Here is a 23,054-nt window from a genome sequence, read left to right as displayed (position 1 = left end):
TACAGTTGAAAGTCACACCTAGTGAAGGATTGGAGGTCTGCATAAATGCACGCAGTTCATCAACCACAGGATGTCTTTCTGACCTAACTAAACTCAGCACGTGATTCCACACTCTGGTCAAAACAAGGTCAATCAAATCGAGTGATTTTTTTCTTCTTTAGTGGGAGCTAGTTTCTGTTGTCTGTTTTTGTCTAGTTCAAAGTGATTCACTCAGGGAGGTCAACCTCTCCAGTTGGAGTATAATTTATTAAACACATTCAACCACATGACTAGCTCTGTGCTCATTTGCCAAACTCTCCAGTATCCTAATCTAGCTGGCTCTTCCAGCCACTCCTAACACCTGCAAGCAGAGGTTGTCACAAAGTTCCCATGCCATAGTTTTCTGCTTTATTCATTAATGGCTTCTTGGAGATGAAAGTGAAAATTTACGCCACTCCGTCTTTTACAGCTGGTTCTGAAAAGCGTCATCTTCTCCTTCCATTCTCTTCCTTCGACTGAGGTCTCATATTTTTCATCCCTAAATTCATACCTTCTCCAGTCTTCACCCTGTTCTCCATTACACAAGGCACTAAAGGTATCAGGGAATCTTGCTACATTTACCTGTATTTGATAAAGAGGAAAGGAAGGCCGTTAACATCTACGAAGCTCTATGAACCAGGCACCGTGCTAGGAAATCTGTATTCGTTATGTCTCATCCTTCTCTGGAAGGCAATATCGCTATTTCCATTTCCCAGCTGAGGAAACTTGGGCTCAGAAAGATTAAGCCAGAATAAGTAATGTGCTTAAGACCACAAATCCACGATATGTCATGGATGAGACGCAGACCCAGGTGTGTTGGACCCCAGGCCTCTACTCTTTTCTGATTTCTGACAGATCTAGATTTCCATGTGTAGGATCGTGTTGGTGCTTTGTTCTCATTAGAAACCAGTGGTACAAAAGAACAGTCAAAGAGAAGCTCTTTTTACCTTACAGGCCCCAGCGTATAGACCTCTTGACATTTCACCCACTCCCCACCACACACGCTTGAGTGAACAGGACTCATGAGTTTGGAAGATTTGGGAGAAATAAAATGGCACATTCTTAACCTGAAGAATTCATTAGGTATAATTTTTATTAAAATTGAAAATATAAGAAATAATCTCATAGCATGAAGAAACTCTTTTAAATTAGACCCAAATTAGGAGTATTGAGATTTTTATTTCAGCAGTTGCTCCCTCCAGTGCAAGCATTCAGGCACAGTTAGTAAACAAGAGTCTTTTCTCTGTCCCTTCTTCTCAATCAACCATACAAGCATCATTGCGCACTGAGCTCCCGTCTCTGAGCTCCGCAGGCTGAGGCTGTCACAGCTCAGCACTACAGCTGCTATCGAAGCTCTGTGGTACCTCCAGTGAGCTGTCAGTTCACTGAGGACCGAGATCAGTCATAATTCATCCCTGCATCCCCCTTATCTCATAGCAGAGTATTTTACATATAGCAAGAGGTAGGTAAATGTACAAGTATAATGGCCTTTTAACATTATTATGTAAACTAAGCTTTACAGGAAAAGATAGGATAAACAGAAGATAGAAAAAGTCCACTATGATGTACAAGGTAACAATTCCTGTGTAGAAGAACTTCAGGTGTGGGTAATTCCTTTATTTAACCATGGTGTACATTTATGCACAGTTCCAAGTGCTGAAATTCACATTACACATATAATACTCAAAAAGACGTATAATGCACATTGTGTTATATGTACTATGTAATAACTGCTTGGCTATCTACCTTCAAGTCAATGTGCTGCAAGGCTCCATCTCTAAACAACATAGGTAAACTTTGAGAAGATTGACTTGGGCTGCACCAGAGAAAATAGGAAGAAGCAAAATAAGATGATGAAAATATGAAATTTCTTTTAGATTTTTAAATTACATAAGTGATACATTACCTTTTTTTAAAGAATTAAAACATTACAGATGATGGAGCCTTAATTTCTAATTTCTATGTGTTCCTTGGAGGTAACTGTTATGTTGTGTTTATCCTTTCCTCTCTCTGTTTTTTGCAGTTACATACATGTATTTGCACAATTAAATTATTGCATGTAATCCTAAGTTTTTAAAAAATACCATTTCCTTCTACAAGTTCTAATAATTATAATAACTGCATAAAAGAGATTCTCATTTTACAAATGAGGATAGTAGGGCTCAGCTAGACTAAGATTTTCTAATTATTCCAAGGCCACATGGCTAGTAAACTAAGCTTTCCTTTCCATGAATAAGATATTTATCTATTTAGTCAGGTTTTCCTTTAGGTCCTTCAGTAAACTTTTTTAGATTTCTCCATAAAGGTCTTGCACTTTTCTTGTTAGATTTATTCCAGTGTGCATATCACTTTTCATTAAAATTTTCAAAGAGATATTTTCTACTATGCTATATTTTATATTTGGTTATTGATTGTATAAAGGAAAGCATTTTGTGGAGTTTTTTGTTTGCTTTTTAACCCCCACCTTTTTTACTGATTTTAGAGAGAGAGAAAGGGTGAGAGAAAGAAACATCCAAGTGAGAAGAAACATGGGTCAGTTGCCTCGCATACGTGCCCAACTCAGGATCAAACCCACAGCCTAGGTGTGTGCCCTGACCAGGAATCAAACCGCAGTCTTTCAGTGTGTGGGGGGACACTCCAACCAGCTGAGCCGCCTGGCCAGGGAAGCATTGCATTTTTAATGTTGATTTTATACAGTCACTTTGCTAAAACTCCGTAATAGCTTATGTTACTTTATTCTCCCGGTTTCTCTAGGTATACTATCATACCATTTAAAAATTGTGACAGTTTCATCTTTTCTATTCTAATATGTACACCTATTTCTTCTCTTCATTTAGTTTAATTGTCTAGGACCTCTAGTAGATTGTTGAATAGTAGACGTCTTAATGAGCACCTTTACTTTGTCCTTGATTTTAATAGTAATGCTTCTAATATTTTGCCATTTAATTTCTAAATAAGTATACATTTACTATTTCCCAGAGTGTCGTATTGTCTTTTTATCTATTTTTCTTAGTTTTAGTTTTTCCAGTGATATAACTGACATGCAGCACTGTAAGGTGTACCGCATAATGGTTTCGCTTACACATATTGTGAAACGGTTCCCTCAATAAATTGAGTTAGCATCCATCATCCCATATAGACACCAAAAAAAAGGAAAAGAAAAGGAAAGGGAAAATGTTATTTCCTTGTGATGAGAATTCTTAGGATCTACTCTCTTCACCCCCTTCCTGTGTTTCGTACAGCAGCGTTAACATGATCGCTGCTCATTACACCCCTAGTAGTATTTCGCCACTTTAGTGTGAAGTGTGCTGTGGGGTTTGGGCAGACGGCTATTATGAAGTGAAGGGTGTTCCATTTACCTGCTCATGTGCTTAGAGGTGTGTTTGCTTTTCCATCATATTTTGATGTGAAATTTTATAGATTTTTTTCTGACTAAATTGAGATTGTCATATGACTTCATCCCTTATTCTGTTAAAAAGTGTATTATATTGAAACATTTTGCAATCTTGACTCATCCTTGTTTTCGTGGAATAAACTCTATATAAATCGTTCGTTTAATACTTTACCGGATTTAGCTATTTTATGGGGCGGGGTTGCTTAATTTAGTAAGGAGGTTGGTTTATAATTTGCTTTTGTCTGAGCTCTCTTTATTCAGCTTTTGTAACCGGGTTATACTGACCTTATAAAGTAAATTGTAACTTAACATCTTTTTCTGTGCTCTGGAACAACTTATGTAAGAGAAGAGTTATCTGGTCCTTGTAGCTGGCCCATAATACTGTCTGAACCAGGAAGGTCAGGCAAGGAGACTTTTGAATATTGATCCAAATTCATTGGTTATTATTGGGCTAGTCAGGCTTTTCCACTTCTTGAATCACTTTTTTAAAATTAAAGTGTAGTTGACACACAATTTTACATTAGTTTCAGGTGTGCAACAGTGATTCAACATTTACATACTTTCAATGTGATCACAATAAGGTAGTAACCATGTGTCACCACACAAAGTTAGTACAATATTATTGACTAAATTCCCTGTGCTGTACATTACATGTGCGTGACATTTATTTTATAACTGGAAGCTTGTATCTCTCACTGCCCTTCATCTTTTTCACCCACCTGCACCTCCTCCCCTCTGGCAGTTAGTTATCAGTTTGTTCTCTGTCTCTATGAATCTCTGCTTTTTTTGTTTGTTCATTGTTGTTTTTTAAGATTCCACATATAAGTTAAACCACAGCTTCTGTCTTTCTCTGTCTGACTGATTTCACTTAGGATAATACCTTCTAAGTTCACCCATGTTGTTGCAAATGGCAAGATTACCTTCTTTCTTATTGCTGAGTAATATTTCATTGCATATATAGACCACATCTTCTTTATCCATTCATCTATTGATGGACACTGGTAGCTTCCGTATCTTGGCTACTGCTGTTATTGATGCAATGAACTTAAGGGTGCATTTATCTTTTCAAATTAGTAGTTTCATTTTCTTCAGATAAGTACCCAGAAGTGAAATTAATGGGTTGTTGAATCACTTTTGATCATTTATATTTTCTCCAAAAATTTCCATTTCATCTAAGCTTTCAAACCATTCTCTATCAATTAATAAAATAACTTGCATTTATAGTTATGCCCACTTCTTATTTCTGATATTTTTGGCTCTCCTCTTCTTCCCCCCTTCCTTCCTTCTTTCTCTCTCTCTCTCTCCACCCTCAAATAATTGCCTGTTTTATTACTTTTTCAACAACAATTAGAAGAGCTTTTGGTTTTATTGACTGTTTGGTCGCTTTGTTTTAGGTGCTGGCTCATTATCTTCTGCCTTTGTCTTTAGTGCTGCCCCCTCAGCTTTATTTAGATTTCTTCTTTTTTTCTAGCTTCTTGAGTTGGAGGTTTGGTCAGTTTTTTTTCCATCTTTCTTGTTTTCTAAGAAATTTATTTAAGGCTAAAAGTGCCCTTTAAGTATTGCTATAACCAAATCGCACAGTTATTAGAAGGATATGCAATGCTTTCATGTTTTCATTTTCCTTTTAAATAAGAAGTTAATGAAGAATATGTGGGGGTTTTAAATTTTCATATTGTTGCAGGTCAGATTTGCTGGGAAGCAGATTCTGAGATGGAAATTGCAGTGCAGGACTGTTATTAGTTTTACAAGGAGTACTCTTGGGATCACCACTTGTGGAAACAAATGGACAGAGCAGGGTTTGCCAAAGGGAGAAGTTGGACTGGGATGGTCCTGCTGAGTTGTTCCCAGTTGGGGTGAGGGAACCAGGCCTTTATACCTCTTCTTTCTGTCACTCAGTCATTGAATGTGGGTTTCCCAGAAAGCGGGCATGACCTTGGGCAAGGCAGCTCTTTCCAGCTAAGGTGATTCCTGAAAAGGGTTGACAACAGAGAGCTGTCTGCCAGCAGCACTCCCCAGCAACTGGTGGAATAACTTTTGTTTCCAGAAGGATCTGGTTGGCACAGTTCAACAATTACTACAAATACTTATAGTTTAACATTTTAACTAACTTTTGGTTGTTGATTTTTAATCTGTATAAGACATTTCTCCCATGGATTTGAATATATTTTTTTTTTACTGAGTTTCAGTGACTTCAGAATATTTAATTAGATGCACATACAAAACTTTAACAATTTCATATTGTGAGACATTTAATTTGCTTGGATTTTTTGCTATTATAAACAATGCTGCTACAAATATCCTTGGAGTCGAAATCATGTACAAGTAGTAATAGTAGTTATAGAGGTAGTACTGTTATTATTGCCCATAGTTACTTTCTTAAGATAAACTTACAGCAGTAAAATTACATGGAAATGTACATTTTGAGGCTATTGATATTTAGTGTTATTTTGGCTAATTTACTTCTGCACCAGCAGTGTTGGAGAGTTTCTGTTTTTGTGCTTTCTAATCAACAAGAATATTACCTAATTTGTTAACAATTTGATAAGGTGACAATATCTTACTGCTGTTTCTATCCAATGATGTATGATTTAAATGAGTATAAAAATGACATTTTCCACCCTAAAATGATGGCATCAGACCCTATGTGGCAAGAGCAAAGAGTCGATGTCTAACATTTCTAGAAGGAAATGGGATTACTGTTAGAAGGAACCTTAAATGTTTTTTATTCTACTCTCTACAATTATCAGGTGAGAAACTTGAGGTCTAGAGAGTGAAAGTGACTTGCTCAAAGTCACCTACCTACTAAATATTAGTATCTACCAAGATTAGACCCATGGGCTCCAGGCCACACCACTCCTGGAAATTTGCTCAGGAAATAAATTTACCCTTCTTACCAGTTTCCAAAGCCCCATCAAGCTGTGGTATTTCTGAAACTGGAATTGAAGAACCCCTATGAAATAGTTTAGATTTTGTGCTTTATTCAAATCAGATTATTTTTAAATTATGATAAGTATATTTATATTATCTTCATGACTGTCTTATTCCAAGTACCTCCATGTGATTTCAGCGCCCCTGTCATCTTTGTGTCACATGTCATAATGGTGAAGAACACCTCTAGAGTCAGATCATCTAGATTTGAATCCTGACTCCATCAGTTAAAAGCCACACAACCTAGGACAAGTTATTTAACCCTCTGTGTTTCAGTTTTCTCATCTTTAAAATGGATATATCTGCCTCATGGGGCTGTAAACCAGATAATTTGTGTGAATTGCTTAGGACAGTCTGGCATGTTGTGAAGGTTAGCTATTATTAATGAGGTGTTTTCCAAGCTGGGCCCTAGGCCCATCTGGGGTGGAGAGGACCATCTAGGGACATATTGTCTGGGGTCAGAATAAGGTGTAAATGCCCTGGGTGCTGTTGTCCATGGTGCTGAATCATTGTCACATGCTTGCCTGTTAGGACATTGTTGGTTCTACGGAATTGGTGGAGGAGGTGGCACTGGACTGTCCAGAGACTCCCACAGACTAAATCCTAAACTCCTGGAATGAACTATAAAATGAATCCTCATGTAATTTACAATCCTTCCCAGCTCTGAAAACCAGCAGAGACCCTGGAGGGAGTATGGGCTTTGCATTCAGGCAGACATGGGTTTGAATAATACCTCAGCTGCCTGCAAAGAGTCTGATCCTCAGTATGTTGGCATAGTAATATCTACCTTGAGAGATTATTTTGAGAATTATATTCATGAAGAACAAGTAGCAGGTTCTCAATACATGGTGGCTATCGTTTACATCATTATGGACAGCAGGACATGGAAGAAGGAGAAGGAGAAGTGGAGAATGGGAGGCCGGGCATGTCAGAGGAGGGAGGGAGGGAGAGTGATTGCTCACGGGCCAGTTCACCACAGGTTCCTCCTGGTCCGCAGGAACTTACCAACCTGAACACACTGTTCCAAACTTGAAAGTTGTCTCTTGGTGTGGTTTTATTGCGGTTATTGTTAAAACACATACACACGCAAGCACACACCTTGCCTCTGCCACCACAGTACCCGGTACAATCCCTGGGATACCCTTTTCTAGACCTGCCCGAGCCCCATGCCACGCCTCGCAGCATCTCTTCCTGGAAACTTCCGCTTCTGACATAGGGATGGGCTCTGGTGAGAACAGAGCTACCGTTTTCTCACCCACTCAGGTGTTTCTATGTGTTTGTCTTTGTCACCTTACTTTATGGTAGGAAACTCCTATTATCTGTTCCGTGCCCCCTTGAGATTATATATATGGCACAAAATGCCACAGGAGGCGTGCGAAACATAGACCCAGATTGTAAAGAAAGGAAAACTCTGCAGGGAATATGCCATAACGTGAGAATTTTAGGGACTAGGCAGGATGACAGGCAGTCATGGGCCGCTGGCTTTTCTCTAATGTTCAATTGCCTCAGGAAAGTGAAAATGATTTAAGCGATCCAGAATCTGGCTGCCTTAGGGCCCCCTTAAGGGGTCGGAATAGCTTCAGGCCTTCCAAACTCCTCTCCTTAGTGTTGTCCATTAATATAAAGCAGTGGTTACAAAACACTGGACTGCGTCAGAATCTCCACGGTACTTTAAAATCGACCAGGCCACCCTGAATTTCTGTAGATCTGGGGCAGGTTTTAAGAATTTGCTCTTCTGCCCAGGCCAATTTGGCTCTGTGGTTAGAGTGTCAGCCCGCAGACTGAAGGGTCTGGGGTTTGATTCTGGTCAAGGACAGGTACCTGGGTTGCAGGCTCCATCCCAGCCCCAGTTGGGAAGCAACCAACCGATGTGTCTCTTTCACATCAATGTTTCTTTCTCTCTCCTTTCCACTCTCTCTAAAAAAATCAATGAAAAAAATAACCGTGGGTGAGGATTTTTAAAAAAGGAATTTGCTTTTCTTACATTCTCAGCAATGCCAGTACTGCTAGTGTGAGGACCACACTTTAAGGACCACTAATAGGACATTTTACTTGCTGTGACTCTAAACATTTTACAGATACTTCTCATAACAGTCCTGTGAACCATGTATTGCTATTATTATTATTCCCATTTAGAGATGAAGAACAATGTGTTTAATGTCTCATGATTGTAAGTGGTAGAGCCAAAATTTGAATTCCGGTGTCTCTAATTCCATCGCCCGACTCATGCTCGATGCTTTGGTCAGAAGGCTCCCTAACACTGGCGATGAGTCGTTTCCCCCTGGTAGTAATTTTGTGAAGGAAGCCTCCTGTCGAAGTCCTCTCTGGCATCAGCCCCTCAGCTGTGGAGTCCAGAGTCAGACTGCAGTGTTGACATTTACAACCCCGCCTCCTCAGCATCTCCACTGCAGCCCCCTAGTGGCCAAGCCAAGCGAACATTCGCCCACTTTCTGAGAACAGTTAAAAGTGGCCTCAGGGCAAGAGCAGGATTTTTTTTTAAGTCTCATTTTACCTCATACTTCCTGAATATTTTTCATCCTATATTCTATTTTGTGATTATGTTTTATACAATGTAGATTTTTAAGATGTTTTCACTGATTTTTTTTTAGAGAGAGAGGAAGGGAGAGAGAGGGAGAAACATCAATGTGAGAGAGAAACATCTATCAATTGCCTCCTGCACGCACCCTGACCAGGGATTGAACCCAAAACCTGGGCATGTGCTCTGACTGGGAATCGAAACAGCAACCTATCAGTGCACAGGACTACTCTCAACCAACTGAGCTACACCAGTCAGGGCACATTGGAGATATATTTGTCCTCAAGTAATATTGGCTTTCAAGGAGTATGCCATGGTTTTCCCTCTGGCCTCCAACTTACCTTCCAGTTCCAGGATGATGGTTTAGGCTTCCACAGTTGGCATATGGGTGGTATCAGCACCTAGCATGGGGCCCGACCCGTATGTACTCAATACTCATTCATCCACAGGTGGTATGGTGAAAGGAAAGACAGTGGGCTTTAGGACTAAACAAACCTGGGTTCAAATACCAGTTCTATCTCTTACTCATTTTATAGCTGTAAAATGGGCATAAAAAATACCTTCCTCCCAGGGCTTGGTGACTGTTACAGATGAAGCATACAAAGCACCAGAAGTGTTCTAGTCTATAACTGGAGGCTGCTGCTCTTACTTGTTATTATAATGATTTGTCGCACGGGTGAATAAATAAATGAATGAATGACCCACACTCAAGCTATGATGCCCCTGGGCTGTAAACACTCCTCAGACTGACACTGCCAGCTGGTACCAAAGGCAGCCCCCTCAAGGAGCACATCTCAGCTTCTCCCAGGAGCTCACACGCCTCTCCTGGGTACCATCTCCACACCCTCACACACATACACATACACATACACATACACATACACATACACATACACATACACATACACATACACATACACATACATACACACCTGGGCAGCTCTGTTCAGCCTAACATTGTCACAACTCTCCAAGAGGAGGGATTCTTATGTTCACTCTGAGACCACTAATGAGATGCAAAGTCCTCAAATGCAAGTAGCACACAATTCCAAGACACTTATTTTTATGTTTGTGTAAGAACTATATGCTGGTAATTTACTAAATGAGGTATTAGGGATTACTCATATTTGCTATTCATAAACTCAAGTTAGCTCATTACTAAGAACCCTGGGGGCTCTAATTTGGTTATCTGTGAAGTCAGGCTGCTTCCAAATGCTCAGCGACTACTGCCTCCTCATTCAGCCAGATGGCTAGAATCCTGTGACCTGGGGAAAGTCACGTTGTTACCATTGCAATGTAAGACTTGTTCTGAGTTGGTTGTGGTGTTTAGATACTGCTCTTCTTGCTTTTTTAGAAATTATAGTTTATTTAACTTCATTATTATCATATTAGCTTGTGGAGAATATTTGGTTAACCCAACAGCATGCTATGATACATATTTGCACCAAAGGTATTTTAGGCCTCTAATTTTCCAATTACCAAATTTTAAGACATGAACAAGTTCAAGCATGAACCAAGAATTTCCTTTTGCTAAACAGATACATATTAAATCTGCCCTCAAAGGTCCTTATGTAGTTGTTTTGATTATTTATGAATGCATGACTAATGACCCCCAAACTCAGTGGCTCCACAATTATTGTGTTATTCTGCATGATTCTGCCCATCAGGATTTAGGTGTGGCTCAGCAGGAACATCTCGTCCCCCCTCCCCATCATGTCTACTAAGGCTGTAAAATCCAAAAGGGCTCCTTGTCTTTCATGTTCAGCAGCACAGCCAGGATGGCTTAGATGGTTGAGAGTTGGCAGGAATGGCTTGACTGGGATCTTACACTAGGGGCTTCAGGTCTCATCATCTGCTGGGTTGCTCAGTTCTCCTCTGTAATGCTAAGCCTCCCTCTCTCCATGTGGTCTCTCTGTAATCTCTCCAGCAAGGTAGCTGACCTTCTGCATGGAAGTTCAGTGCTCCCAAGAACACAAGTGGAAGCTGCCAAGCTTTCTTAAGGTTTAGGCTTGACACTGGCACAGCACCACTTCTACTGCATTCTCTTGGTTAAAGCAAGTCACAGGCACAACCCAGACTCAAGGAGAAGGGACTAAAAAGGGCATGAATATCAGAAGATATGGTTTCTGGGAACCACCACTATAACCCTACTACAATAGTGACAGTTCATTGATGAATTCAAGAAACTTCGACAACTCCCAACATAATATCAGGTTAAGCATAATAAAGTGACTATTATAAGTTTATAAATTATAGTTTATAAGTTTATAGGTAATTGTCTTAATAAAACGTGAGCACTGATTCATGTTTTTAATTACAAAATAAGTGACTCATAAATAATATTATCAATAATTTTATGCCAACTTGTGTCTCTTGTTCGTCTCCAATTCTTAGCTATCACCCACTTCTTTTTCTACTGGGACCTGCAGTCAGGTGTGGCAGGATCTTCTGCTCCACACAAACAATCTCAGTCAAAGAGGTTCAGAACCACCTTTCTAGTGGTCAATAAATGAACACTTAGAAATCTTGTAGCAGCTAGATCTCTGAAGCAAGCAGGGCACTGTTTTCACCCTGAAGGAGCTCAGAGTCTCCTGAGGAGTCAGTGGCAGCATGGAGAAAAGCCCAAGGAGGCAGTGGGGAGCAGAGAAGATATGCCCCACCTAGTCGGGGTAATTAAAGAAAGCTTCTTAGAGCAGGTGATGCTTAAACTGAACTCCAAAAGCTACTAAGAGTGATTGAGTTGAAGAAGGATCAGCAGGAGCAAAAGCCCAGAGCTGGAAGCAGTTATCAAGATGTGACTTTTCACGAGCCTGGGAAGAGAGGGGTTTTTATCTTTCTAGCTTTTAGTCATCATTACCTTTAAAAAATATACTCATTATGAGTTCTTTATAAATCATTGGATGCATGCAAATAAGCTCCCCCAATCCGATGCCATATTCATGAATTAATGTTTTTATGAGAGCAAAGAGGAGATGAAGAGGTGTTTGTTCCTGGATAATTGGCTATGGCTGATTCATTCAAATTAATAGAGACCTGGGGTGCAATTCAATACCCATTGAATTTGCTGCCTTCCTCCTGATTTGAGATTTCCATGCTGACATCTGTTCAGAACAAATAGAGTTTGATCCAGCATATGAAGTTGCAGAGCTAGAAAATGAGCTAGAAGCCATTATTCTCACCCCCTCATTTTACAGGCAAGAAAACTGAGGCCTGGTGAGCTGAAGCCATTGCTGAGAGTGAAATAGCTGTAGGGACATAAACACTCTCCTCCTATCCAAGCCTGACAATATCCAATCTGAGTGTCATTTAGAAAACCTTATTACTTTTTTTTTTCCTGCCAGGAAAGATGTTCAGGGTGGTAATAAGTAGACTGTTCATACTGTCATGAGCCTCCAAGGCAGGAGCAATGGGTCAGGCTGCTGAAAGGGAAATGCCTGGGGATGTCGGCAGGAGTGAGCCCTCTTGTATGGAAGCTGTCATCTCTATCAGAGGACAGAGAATCAGAGGGAGCCATCATGTGAGAGCATGGTCAGCAGGTACATTTGCAGAGTCAGGCAGCATTTCCAGCCTTTAACTTTTCCTGATGGAAATAAAGAATTGTGCAGCTTCATTCAAGAAGCCAAGCACTGAGCTACAATGGAACAACAGTGATAGTAACCTGAACATTTGCTGAGTTATTGCAATTATACCTCTTTACTTTGTTACCCTTCCTCAGCTCCTTTGGGAATCTTTTTCTGTTGTTCCCCTGTGCCTGCTCCAGACACAGTAGAAGGCCACATACTTCCCAGTACATATCTGTACCACTGCTCTTACCAGCTTGAGTGTTAATTATCTTTTGGTGTATCTGTCTCTAACCCAAGACTGTCAGCTATCACAATAGAGAAATAATGAGATCTAGGGGAACACAGCTGGGGGAACAGCTTAGTTTGCTCAAAGAGTTCAAAAGGCTATAGAAAAGAAGTGGAACCAGACATATGAGTAGCGGTTTGTTATGGGAAGGCAGGAGTGAAGGCTATTCCAGGTAGATTAAAGGCATGGTGTGGTTGGCAGTTCATTAACTAATGTCTGTGAGGTCCGTCATGCAGCAGGCAGTAGGTTGATTTGGCTGGGATGTGGGGCAGGAGGTAACTGGGGTGAGGATGGGGAAGTGAGCTGTACCACGAATAAAGAATCTTCTGGAGCTGGCTAAAGAGCTTGCTCTTTATGCTGGAGGTCAAGAGAGGCCTCTGGAGGATATAAGCAGGTAGGTGTTGGAGTCAAGTTTGGTTCTAACTCAGGAAGATCTCTAAGAACAGATATGGAGCAATTCATAGGATACATAATTAAGTGGGGGGAACAACCAATGTGGGAAAGACAATCGATAATGTGCTACTTTTTGTGTAAGAAAGAAGAGGAAATAAGAAAATATCAACAAACATGCTCATAAGTGCAAAAATAAACACAGAAAGGATAAACTAGAAATTATAAGGGGTGAGTAGGAATAAGACAGAAAGGAGGGTGTGGGAACAGAAAAGAAATGGAGGGAAGAAATGCTTCTTGGAGTTTAACTTTTTATAAAGTTCTGACTTTCAAAACCATACTAAAAAAGAATCAATAGGAATAAAGAAAAATAGCCCTAAGCTGAAATGCCAACAGAAATGAATAGGTGTAGGAAAGAACTAACCTGAATAATTTTTGAAAACAGTATTTTGAGGATATGCTGTTGGCTGAAGACAAAAGAACTGTAAACAAATCTTCAGCTCTGTTTTGTTTTCACAGGGATGTGGCTAGCAGTTTTGAAACAACTTCTGTGTGTTTCATGATTGAGCAAATAAGTATATTGTAATAATGGAAACAAAGTTTTTTGGAGAAGGGAGTTTAAAAATATAGAATAAGGGGAAGTCTGCAAATGGCATAGTAGTGTTGGACTGTACTTGGAAGTATGAGTATGAACTTGGGGTTTTTAATATAGATGGATGGGTAGGTAGGTAGATAGATGATAGATGATGATAGATAGATGATAGATAGATGATAGATAGATAGATGATAGATAGATAGATAGATAGATAGATAGATAGATAGATAGATAGATAGATGATAGATAGATAGATAGATAGATAGATAGATAGATAGATAGATAGATAGATAGATATAGGATATGTATGTATACATGCATGTATTTCCTAACTCTGTCCCTTTCAAGGCCTAGAAGCAATGACACCCCAGTAGCAATGAGCACAACTAGTGCCCACACCTTGGTTCAAATACCATTCTCCACTTAAAGAAATCAGGGCTTTGGAGAAATGACTGCTTTCAGGACTAGGGCTGAGGAAGGACAAGATAAGCCTGAAACATTTTATAGTCCCAGAAACTAAAGATATGCTCAAAGAATGATGGGACTATGTCTAAAGAACAAAGAACCACTTCAAATGAACTTTCACTGACCAAATCTGGGACAATTCAAGAATCAAAACCAGTAATAATAGTAATGAATTGTAACCCATTGAATAAAATAAGAATCTATTAATATAAGTAAATACATATTAAATCTGAATATAATATACATTTATACCAATTTATATAAATATTGTTTATATTCTTATATATTATGTTTATATTTTAATTTTTACTTATACTATATGTAGTATTCATAGTATAAATAAAAATATAAATAAACTGATATAAAGAAGTAATGGAGAAGAGAATACTCTTCCTAACAGTAAAATCCCAACTAATAAATATAGAAGGAACAATGGCATTAGAAATTCACTGCCATATTAATAATTAATCCTGACAAGAACCATTAGTGGATGCTAAACTAGTCGATAAAAGCTTAATGAGTAATTACAAAATTACAATAATCTGGAGCAGGATAAGATCAAGTTCAGAAATCTATGGCACAACACAAAGACTTTGTACCCAACTGCAGTCAGCTGGTGGTTTAAGTCATATTGCTCTGCTGTATTTGCAGTAGGATTATAACAAATAGTGATTATTTAATGAGTGCCCACCTGGCCAGAGTCTCAGTTGGTTGAGCATTATCTTGTGGTTGAAGGGCTGCTGGTTCAGCTCTCAGTCAGGGAACACACAGTCGCAAGTTCAATCGATCCCTGCAGAGGGCCAATTGACGTTTCTCTCCCTCTCCCTCTCCCTCTCCCTCTCCCTCTCCCTCTCCCTCTCCCTCTCCCTCTCCCTCTCCCTCTCCCTCTCCCTCTCCCTCTCCCTCTCCCTCTCCCTCTCCCTCTCCCTCTCCCTCTCCCTCTCCCTCTCCCTCTCCCTCTCCCTCTCCCTCTCCCTCTCCCTCTCCTTCTCCCTCTCCTTCTGTCCTCTGGTGAGGATTAAAAAAAGAAGAATATAAAAATTATTGAGTGCCCACCGTTTAATAGGCATTGTGGTAGGTGGGGCTTGGGGGTGGGGGGTTTTGCATATATTAACTGAGTTAATCATAACACTAACTCAGTGAAATTCTTGTTAGTATTCCCATTTTTGAGATAAAGAAACCACAGTTCAAGAAACAAAAAAATTTGTGTATAGTTAAATAGCTCTAAGAGTCATGGCCCGGATTCAGATCTCCTGCCTTCTGATTTTGAGTCCCAAGGTGTTCTCTCATGCGGTGTGTCCCTGGGCCCTCTTAGAGCTCTATCTTCTGAAAGCATACAGAATGCGCTATCAGAGAGGCATTCTTACGCAAGAGCATTGAGGATCCTTCTCTCCCATCACCACACCCACTAAGCACCTTGCCTCATTTTCCTCACCTAAAAATAGGGAAGGCAGAGCTTACTTTACATGGTTGTCGCAAGGACTACATTAGATGACAGAGGTAAAGCATAGAGCACAGTGTAAAATAAGTGTTCAGCAGCAGGGGTAATACCAGTTGTAATGTTAGATTCCCTGGCATGATGGAAATGTTTCTAAAGGTTACCCCTGGGTTTTGGACTGAAATGACAATCATGGGCCAGATCATAAAGAGCTTTGTGTATCATGAAAAGAAGATTACATCTTGTTCTATAGGCAATAGAAACCACTGAAGAATTTTATTACCAAGAAAGAGATGACGTAGTTGGCAATGTAGAGCCGACCAAGAGGAGCAGAGCAAAACCCAAGGCAGGGAGAGCAGCAGGAAGCTGTTGTCAGAGACCAGGAAAGAGAAGATGAGGGTCTGAGTTAATGAACCGCATGGTGTGATGTAGAGGAGGGAACACACAGTGGACAGTCACCCTCTGGGACTCGTGCCCGGGGTTGACAGGGAAGGAGGTGGGGATGCTCAGACTGAGTATTGGCTCGTCTCAGGGCACAACCAGAATGCAGAGGAGAGGCATGTGGGGGGCATGGGAAAGTGCTGATTTAGAGTGGCTTGGGACATACAAGGGAGCCACAGTGACAGTTGCATATTGAGATTGGAGTGAGGAGAGAGTGCAGGGCCAGAGCAGCAAGGCTGGGAGACACTGAATCTGTGGGAGAGGATGAGAGCCCTCGGGGAAGGGGAGTAGAGTGAGGAGAGGGCTCAGGCTGGGATTCTGGAGACACCAATATTTTATTATGGCAAAGGAAGAGGCAGAAGGAGGCCAAGGAGGAACACTCAGAAACATAAAAGGGGCTCAAAGGGGTTGTTTTCTGCCAAGGCAAGCTCTGCAGAGAGCAAACGAAGCAAGGAAGGCCTGCAGGGTGCCAGTTGGATTCGACAATAAGGTCACTGGGGACCTTCACAAGAGCAGGTGCCGAGGAGCAGATCCAGTTGGCCAGTGGATCCAGTTGGCCACTGGACTTTTTAAGGAGAAAAAACAGAGCTTTGATGCTCTGAGGGATGCAGGCATCTCACTCCCTGGTCATGCCCACCTACTGTTGGAGAGCTCTGATTGGTGGAAGGCCTTTACAGAGCCCAGATCTCCCTGCAGCATCTTCCCTCAGCTCTAGTCAGCCTTCCAGGTCCACTCCTCCAGAGAACCATACATATCTGCCTTCTCACTGGGTGGCCTCCTCCAGCCCCTCCACCATTCCTCATGTGCCCCAGGCTCCCGAGACTTGCCTTGAAGTCTGACCCTCCACAATGGGTCCTGCTTTACTGAAACTGCGCTTGTTCTACGGTAGCATCTATCTTTATTTCTTTATGCTGGTAGCTTTCCAACATTTTTTTAACCTAACTCAGAATAAGAAATACATCTTACATTATGATCATTGTACACATGTATTTATAACTAAAAGGAGATGTAGTCTCATTTTCTACGCCATTTGACTCCATTCCATTCTCCACTAACCTATTTCATGTTATTAAGTGCTGGTCTTGGCCCACTACATTCATTTCACAACCCACTAAACTGATTTAATGACTGACAGTGGGAACCACGGTGCTAGGAGGGGTCCAGAGAACAAGATGTTAAGTGTTTTGCAAATCCATCCGCTTGTCCCCCCTCAGGATCTTCCACACTGAGGCCCACAGGCCTGCCCTCCATTTGCTCTTTTGATGGTTCTGAGAGGAAAGAGAACTGCTTCAGTCACTAGGATGTGAGCCAGCCTTGGTGGGTGTTTGCATTTCCAGAGTGACTCATCAGAGGAAGGGGAGCAGCTCTAATGGCAGAATTCAGAGTCAGTGAAGGAGAGAATAGCTCACCTTTCAAATCACCCCATATAGGCTACTGTTCCTGTAATTACAGGGGAAGCATCCGATAGCCTGAGGCATTTTCATGCCTGGGGGATGCCCTTAGTCATCTCTACTACCACCTTTCATGGGAGATATTTAAAGTTTCCCAGAGTTTAAAAGTATGGCCACCTATCCTTACAGGCCACCCATCCCCAACCCCGTCAGGCACCCATCTGGAGCTGTGCTGGTCTGGTCTCTACATCTTCTTCAGACTTCCCTGAGGAAGCATTCTTCCCTTGAGAATTATTACCTCCTAAAATCTTCCAGCAAAGGAAATTTGGGGATTTTTTTAATAAGAAAAGATGACTTACATGCTCAAACACTCTCACTCTTTCACAATGCCTTTTCTACTTCTGCCCAGGAAGAGCAAGGATTTCTGAATTTACCTGGACTACAGATAGAAGGATGCTCCCTGAAGAACAGCAGAGGTCTTCGCTCATCTGCTGAAAGGTGCCGCTGCTACCATAGACGCTGGGTCCTTGAGAAGGCTCCCAAAGGGCTTGTCCATCGCACACCTGCAATGAGCCAGGCCCTGGGCTGGGCCACAGCTTCACCCTGGTGAACAGAACTCCATTCCCCGCCTCAAGTGCTCATACCCAGCTTAAAGATGAGTGAAGATCGCTGGGTCTCCCTGACTCCAGAAGAATTTGACCAACTCCAGAAATACTCGGGATGTGAGTAAATGAATGGAGCCCCCAGGGTGGGATTCCCTCTTGGTTGGGGGGAGCATCTGGACAGCAGACCAGGAAGCCACAGAAAACAAAGTCAGACCTGACAGCTTATATTTTCTTAAAAACACAGAATTAGTGTCTTAAACATAAAAACAATTATGTTTATACTCTGTAAATGATACATTCTCAGCATAGAATTTTAGAATAGACAGGAGAAAAAAAAAAAAAAAGAGTAGGTTAAAAAACAGCTAAACTTGATGAACATTTTGGACACCCCTGTCCTGTGCCCATTGCTTTACATGGCTGAGTTCCTGAACACACCTTTTTTTTAGCCTGCATTTTCCACCTAACATAATGTCATAAGTATTTCCTCAAGTCAGTAAAACCTCTTTATAGAATAATTTTTGAAGGGCTGCTGGCTCCATGGTTACAACGTTAATTGTGTACTCTAAGGTACTGGTGTTTAGACTCAATTTCCCCCCCCCCCCAGTATGGTATAAAATTTTGATACACATCTTTTTCTTGGCTTTGTTCTGGAAAAGCCTGGGCTTTCCAGTGGGGCTCTTGGTTCCATTAATTGTTCCCAGGAACAATTTCAGTGCATCCAGACAAAGTGGTGGCTACACCCACATTCACATGTGACACACAGCTGTGCCCCCCACAAGCTTGAACTGGTGCTTTTATGAATCACTAGTCCTGTAGCATGTTGACCTGCCTTACAGAGCTTGCCCAGGTCATGCTAAGAATGCCCTTTTGACAGCTTGCTCCCCTCCCACAGGGTAAGCAGCCTTTGTCCACAGCACTGGTCTGGGAGTCAGAAGGTCAGGCTCAGTCCCAGCTCTGGCTCTTGCTCCCTGTGATTTGACAGCTTTTAACTCCCCAGAGCCTTAGCATCCACTTCTGAAGAAGAAGTTTGGACAAATGATCTCCCTGTGGTTCCCAGACCCAAACCTAGGCCAATAGAAGTTCTGAAGGCTACTGGTCAGTCTCTCTCCTGGTACTCTGGAGCCCATGGTCTCTTGTCTGACCTCAATGGGTTTAGAGAAACTCTTCAATGTACTGACAAGAAGCAAGACATCGCCCTCCAGGGTAAACTCCATTTAATTCAGTCTGCTCAGTAGGTCAGCAAAGAACTAGGCCCTGTCAGGGATGAAAAGGAAGCACAAAGGAAAGGCTTACCCTTGAGGAATCAGAAGCTTGTTAGGGAGGCAGGGATGTGCTCCTGTCCTCAGCAGAAAACAGGCTTAAGGCAGCGGGCAAACGCTGGCAGAGCTGGCTAAACTGAGGGCATAAACGAGAAGGGAATTTAAAGCCGAGGAAATTGATATGGGAAGGTGTATTAGTTTGCTAGGCTATTGTGACAAGTACCACAATCTAGGTGGCTTAGAACAACAGAAAGTATCTCACAGTTCTGGAGGCTAGAAGTCCAAAGTCAAGGTGTTGGCAAGGTTGGTTCCTTCTGAGCTGTGAGGGGATCTGCTGCAGGCCTGCCTCCTTGGCTGCCTTCTCCCTTTGTCTCCCCACATGGCGTTTTCCCTGTATGTGTGTCTCAGCGTCCAAATTTCCCTTTTTATATGAACACTGTCACATTGGAATGGACCCATCCTACTGCGGTATGACCTCATCTTAACTAATTACATCTGCAATGACACTATCTCCAAATAAGGTCACATCCCGAGGTACTGGGGGTTAGGACTTTTACATATAAATTTGCGGGTGCGAATAAACTTAACTCATAACCGAGGATTTAGCTCGGTGGACTCTTGGAAGGAAAGATGTTTTAAATGTGAGTAGGAGATGGTGGGTGGAGGGGGAATAGAAGCAATGGAGGCAAAGGTAGAGGGACACAAAAGGAGGGGCTATGTGGGGGTGGTAAGGAGGAATTCTGGGCTGAGTGGAGAGGGGAGCAAGGGGTGGGGAAGAAGACATAAGAGAGGTGGGGCAAGCAGGAGGTCCTGGCCCTGGGTGCCCAGGCATGGCCTGTGGACCAGCGTGGCAGAACTCAGAGCCAGCTGTATGTGGGGTGGCCTGGTGGAGGAAGCTGCCAGCTCATAGACGTCAGGCAAGGCCTTTGGGTGAAATCTAGTCTGAGCTGAGGAATGGAGCTAAGATTATGAATGTGGTAATGAACAAACGCTCATTTGTGGAACACTGCTGTGGAAGTGTTATCAAACTTACGGAAAAAAAGGAAGCCAGCAAAGATACCCCAAAGCCTGTGTGAGTCTGTGGGCAATGGCAACGTTAAGATGCAGGGCTGGGGTGGATGGTTGGGAATGTTGATTTTGAGATGATGATGACACTACATTCGCTTCTGTATTCATATGTGCCAGGTTCCTGGGAGCCAGCAATCAATGAGACACAGGCCTGCTGTAAGGCGCTCACAGCCCTCTGGGGAAAGACAGACAGGACTCAAACAATGCTATTCAGTATGACAGGTGTCAAGGAGTGGGGAGCACAAGGGAGGAGACTTAGCCCAGCCTGGGGGAGGCTTCCAGACTCCAGAAAAACTGCTGGGCGGAAGGATGGGAAGGACATTTCAGGCAGAGGGCCTGGATTGTGTAAGGCAGGGAGGTGAGAAAGTCATCAGTACAGCTTCCAAGAACTGCAAGCATTTCCCAGGCTGGGAACTTCAAGCTCATGTTGGGGGGGGGGGCGGAGGTCGGGGCAAGAAGTGGAAAAGTAAGTAAGACCCCATCCTGGGGATGCTGCCTTCTGAGTGGGACATCCTGTGGGCCCAGGAAGTAGGTGGTAGATTGGGTAGAAATAAAAGGTTAGGCTACAGCTCTGACTTGGGAATCCTTGTGTGGAGACAGCAAGGAAAGAGAAAAATAGGAATAGCACTTCAGAGAACAAGAACGTGAAGAGAGAAAGGAGAGAGAGCAGGGGGATCTGACTTAGTGCGTGCCTACCCTTGGGGGTCAGAAAAGGAAAAAGAGTTAGGAGACACAGAGAGAAAACCCAGCAGGACAACTAGTGAACGAAGAGGATCAGGTCGAAGCAGCTAATGGACAAAGGGGTCCAAAGGGGACAAAGTCGCCTAAGAGGCAGAGGGTAAAAAGAAACCAGAGTATCTGGTAGGAAATGGCTCCTTTGTGATTTGGGGGCTTTCAGACATCAGCTTTGTCCTTCCTCGCTCTGTCCTCGGGCTGGACAAGGTGCTCTGGCACCATTGTTCTAACAGGAGAGGGGAAAAAGATACAATTCTTGGAAAATGATTAATCCTCAGAGGAAACTCTGAAAAAGGCACTTATACCAATTTTAGACACATTCTGGTATTCAGTAAGATTGCATTGCCATAGCAACTGCTCTTCCATATCCGTATAAACAGGAGCTTTACAATAGCAGGATGACTGAAGTGGACAGCCTGAGAATTGACAACTTCCCCCAGAGGGGTTACCAGGTAGGAGAGCCCAAGTGTTTGAAGGCAAGATGCTCTTGGCGTGTTCTGTTTATATAGCATAAACCCTGTGCCTTCTTTGGTGGGCTTTTATCACAAGAAAAGCCATGTCAAAACTGCCCTTAGAGACATACATATTTTACATGTATGCATACCTACATATACATATATGTGTATATACCTACATATATAGTGTATACCTATATATATATCTATATATACAGTTAAGTTTAATGTGAATCAGTCTTGTAAAATACTTGTCAAAAAAGATGTGATAATAAGAAAATTTTTGTTACAAAATAAAAACGTGTAAAATTTTGTAAAACTAGAAGATGAAATTTAAAACTATCCATAATCATACCTGCCAGTGAAAACCACTAATGTTATACTAAAAGTATATATATTAACCTATTTGTATACTGTTTTCTTCACCCTAACAATATGTTTAAAGTATCTATTGCTGCATCAAAACAACTTCAAAACTTGGTGGGTTAAAGCCAGTTTTGTTTTTCCCCCATGATTCTGTGGCACAGGAATCTGGACAGGGCACAGCAGGGATGACTAGTCCCTGCTCCGCACTGTTTGGGGCTTTGGGTGGGATGCCTCACATGACCCAGCAGGGTTTATCCCTCACCCTGGTGCCTTGGTGGTCCCCCAAGAGGCTTCTTTCTGTAAGCGCCTTCTCATCTCCCAGGACCTCTCCATGGGACTTCTTACATGTGGTTTTGGGCTCAGAGAGCATAAAAGCAGCAGCTTCCAGGTTCTTTTGACACCTGGGCTCAGAGGTTTAGAGCAGAACTCTCTCCACATTCCATTGGTCAAAGCAGTCACAGGCCTGGCCCAGATTCAATGCAGTAAAGGAATGGACTCCACATCTCCTGGGAGAGTGACTCACGTAGGGAGGGAAGATTGATGACAGCCATCTTCGGAGGCTAGCTGGCGCTCAATATAATATATCATGTGTTCCAGTACCATGCAGTACTTTTCAGAAGCATGGTTTTGAGTGGTTGCAGAGATTTCTTTTGAATACACATACATTATTTTATTTAACCAAACCACTGATTGTGAACTTAGAATGTTAATAGACTCAGAGTGTCTAGTAAAGGTAACTGATACCCACATTCTCTCAGACTTCTTTAGAGAACTGAATTTCTTTCTGGGCACCACGGTTTATCATGGATATGGACAAACTGGGACTTGTTTGAGAAGTGCCACCAGAATGGTGAGGGAACTCACAGCCTGAAATGGCTGAAAATACTATGTGTATGTGCTGGAGAAGGGCAGACTCAGGGAGAGGTCAGGAAAAGCTAATCGTATTAAAATAGCTATAGTGCTATTATGGGGACGGGGTGTTAAGTTAATTTGAAATGGCTTCAAGAAGTAGCCCTAAGACTAATAAGAGGAAATCATTGAAAGAAAGACTTAAAAGTAAGGAATACATTGATTCTTAATGGTCATACCTGCCCAAGATGAAACAAAATTGACTTAAAAGC

The 23,054-nt window shown here is 42.0% G+C and overlaps 1 protein-coding gene across 2 annotated transcripts in view; it reads left to right on the top strand.

Moving 5' to 3' along the window:
* The window catches only part of DGKG (diacylglycerol kinase gamma), a 171,154-nt gene that overhangs the window by 15,821 nt on the left and 132,279 nt on the right, over positions 1-23,054 (top strand). For both annotated transcript variants that reach the window (XM_081138473.1, XM_081138472.1), the window contains exon 2: positions 17,855-18,167. In XM_081138473.1, coding sequence (XP_080994599.1) covers positions 18,101-18,167 — 67 coding nt within the window. In that variant the 5' untranslated portion in view covers positions 17,855-18,100. The remainder of the gene's footprint in view (positions 1-17,854; positions 18,168-23,054) is intronic.

This window comes from Miniopterus schreibersii (genome assembly GCF_964146895.1).
Source record: "Miniopterus schreibersii genome assembly, chromosome: 5".
In the NCBI taxonomy this organism is placed as follows: domain Eukaryota; kingdom Metazoa; phylum Chordata; class Mammalia; order Chiroptera; family Miniopteridae; genus Miniopterus; species Miniopterus schreibersii.
Note: the sequence above shows the minus strand (reverse complement) of the source record. Positions and strands in the feature narration are given on the sequence as shown.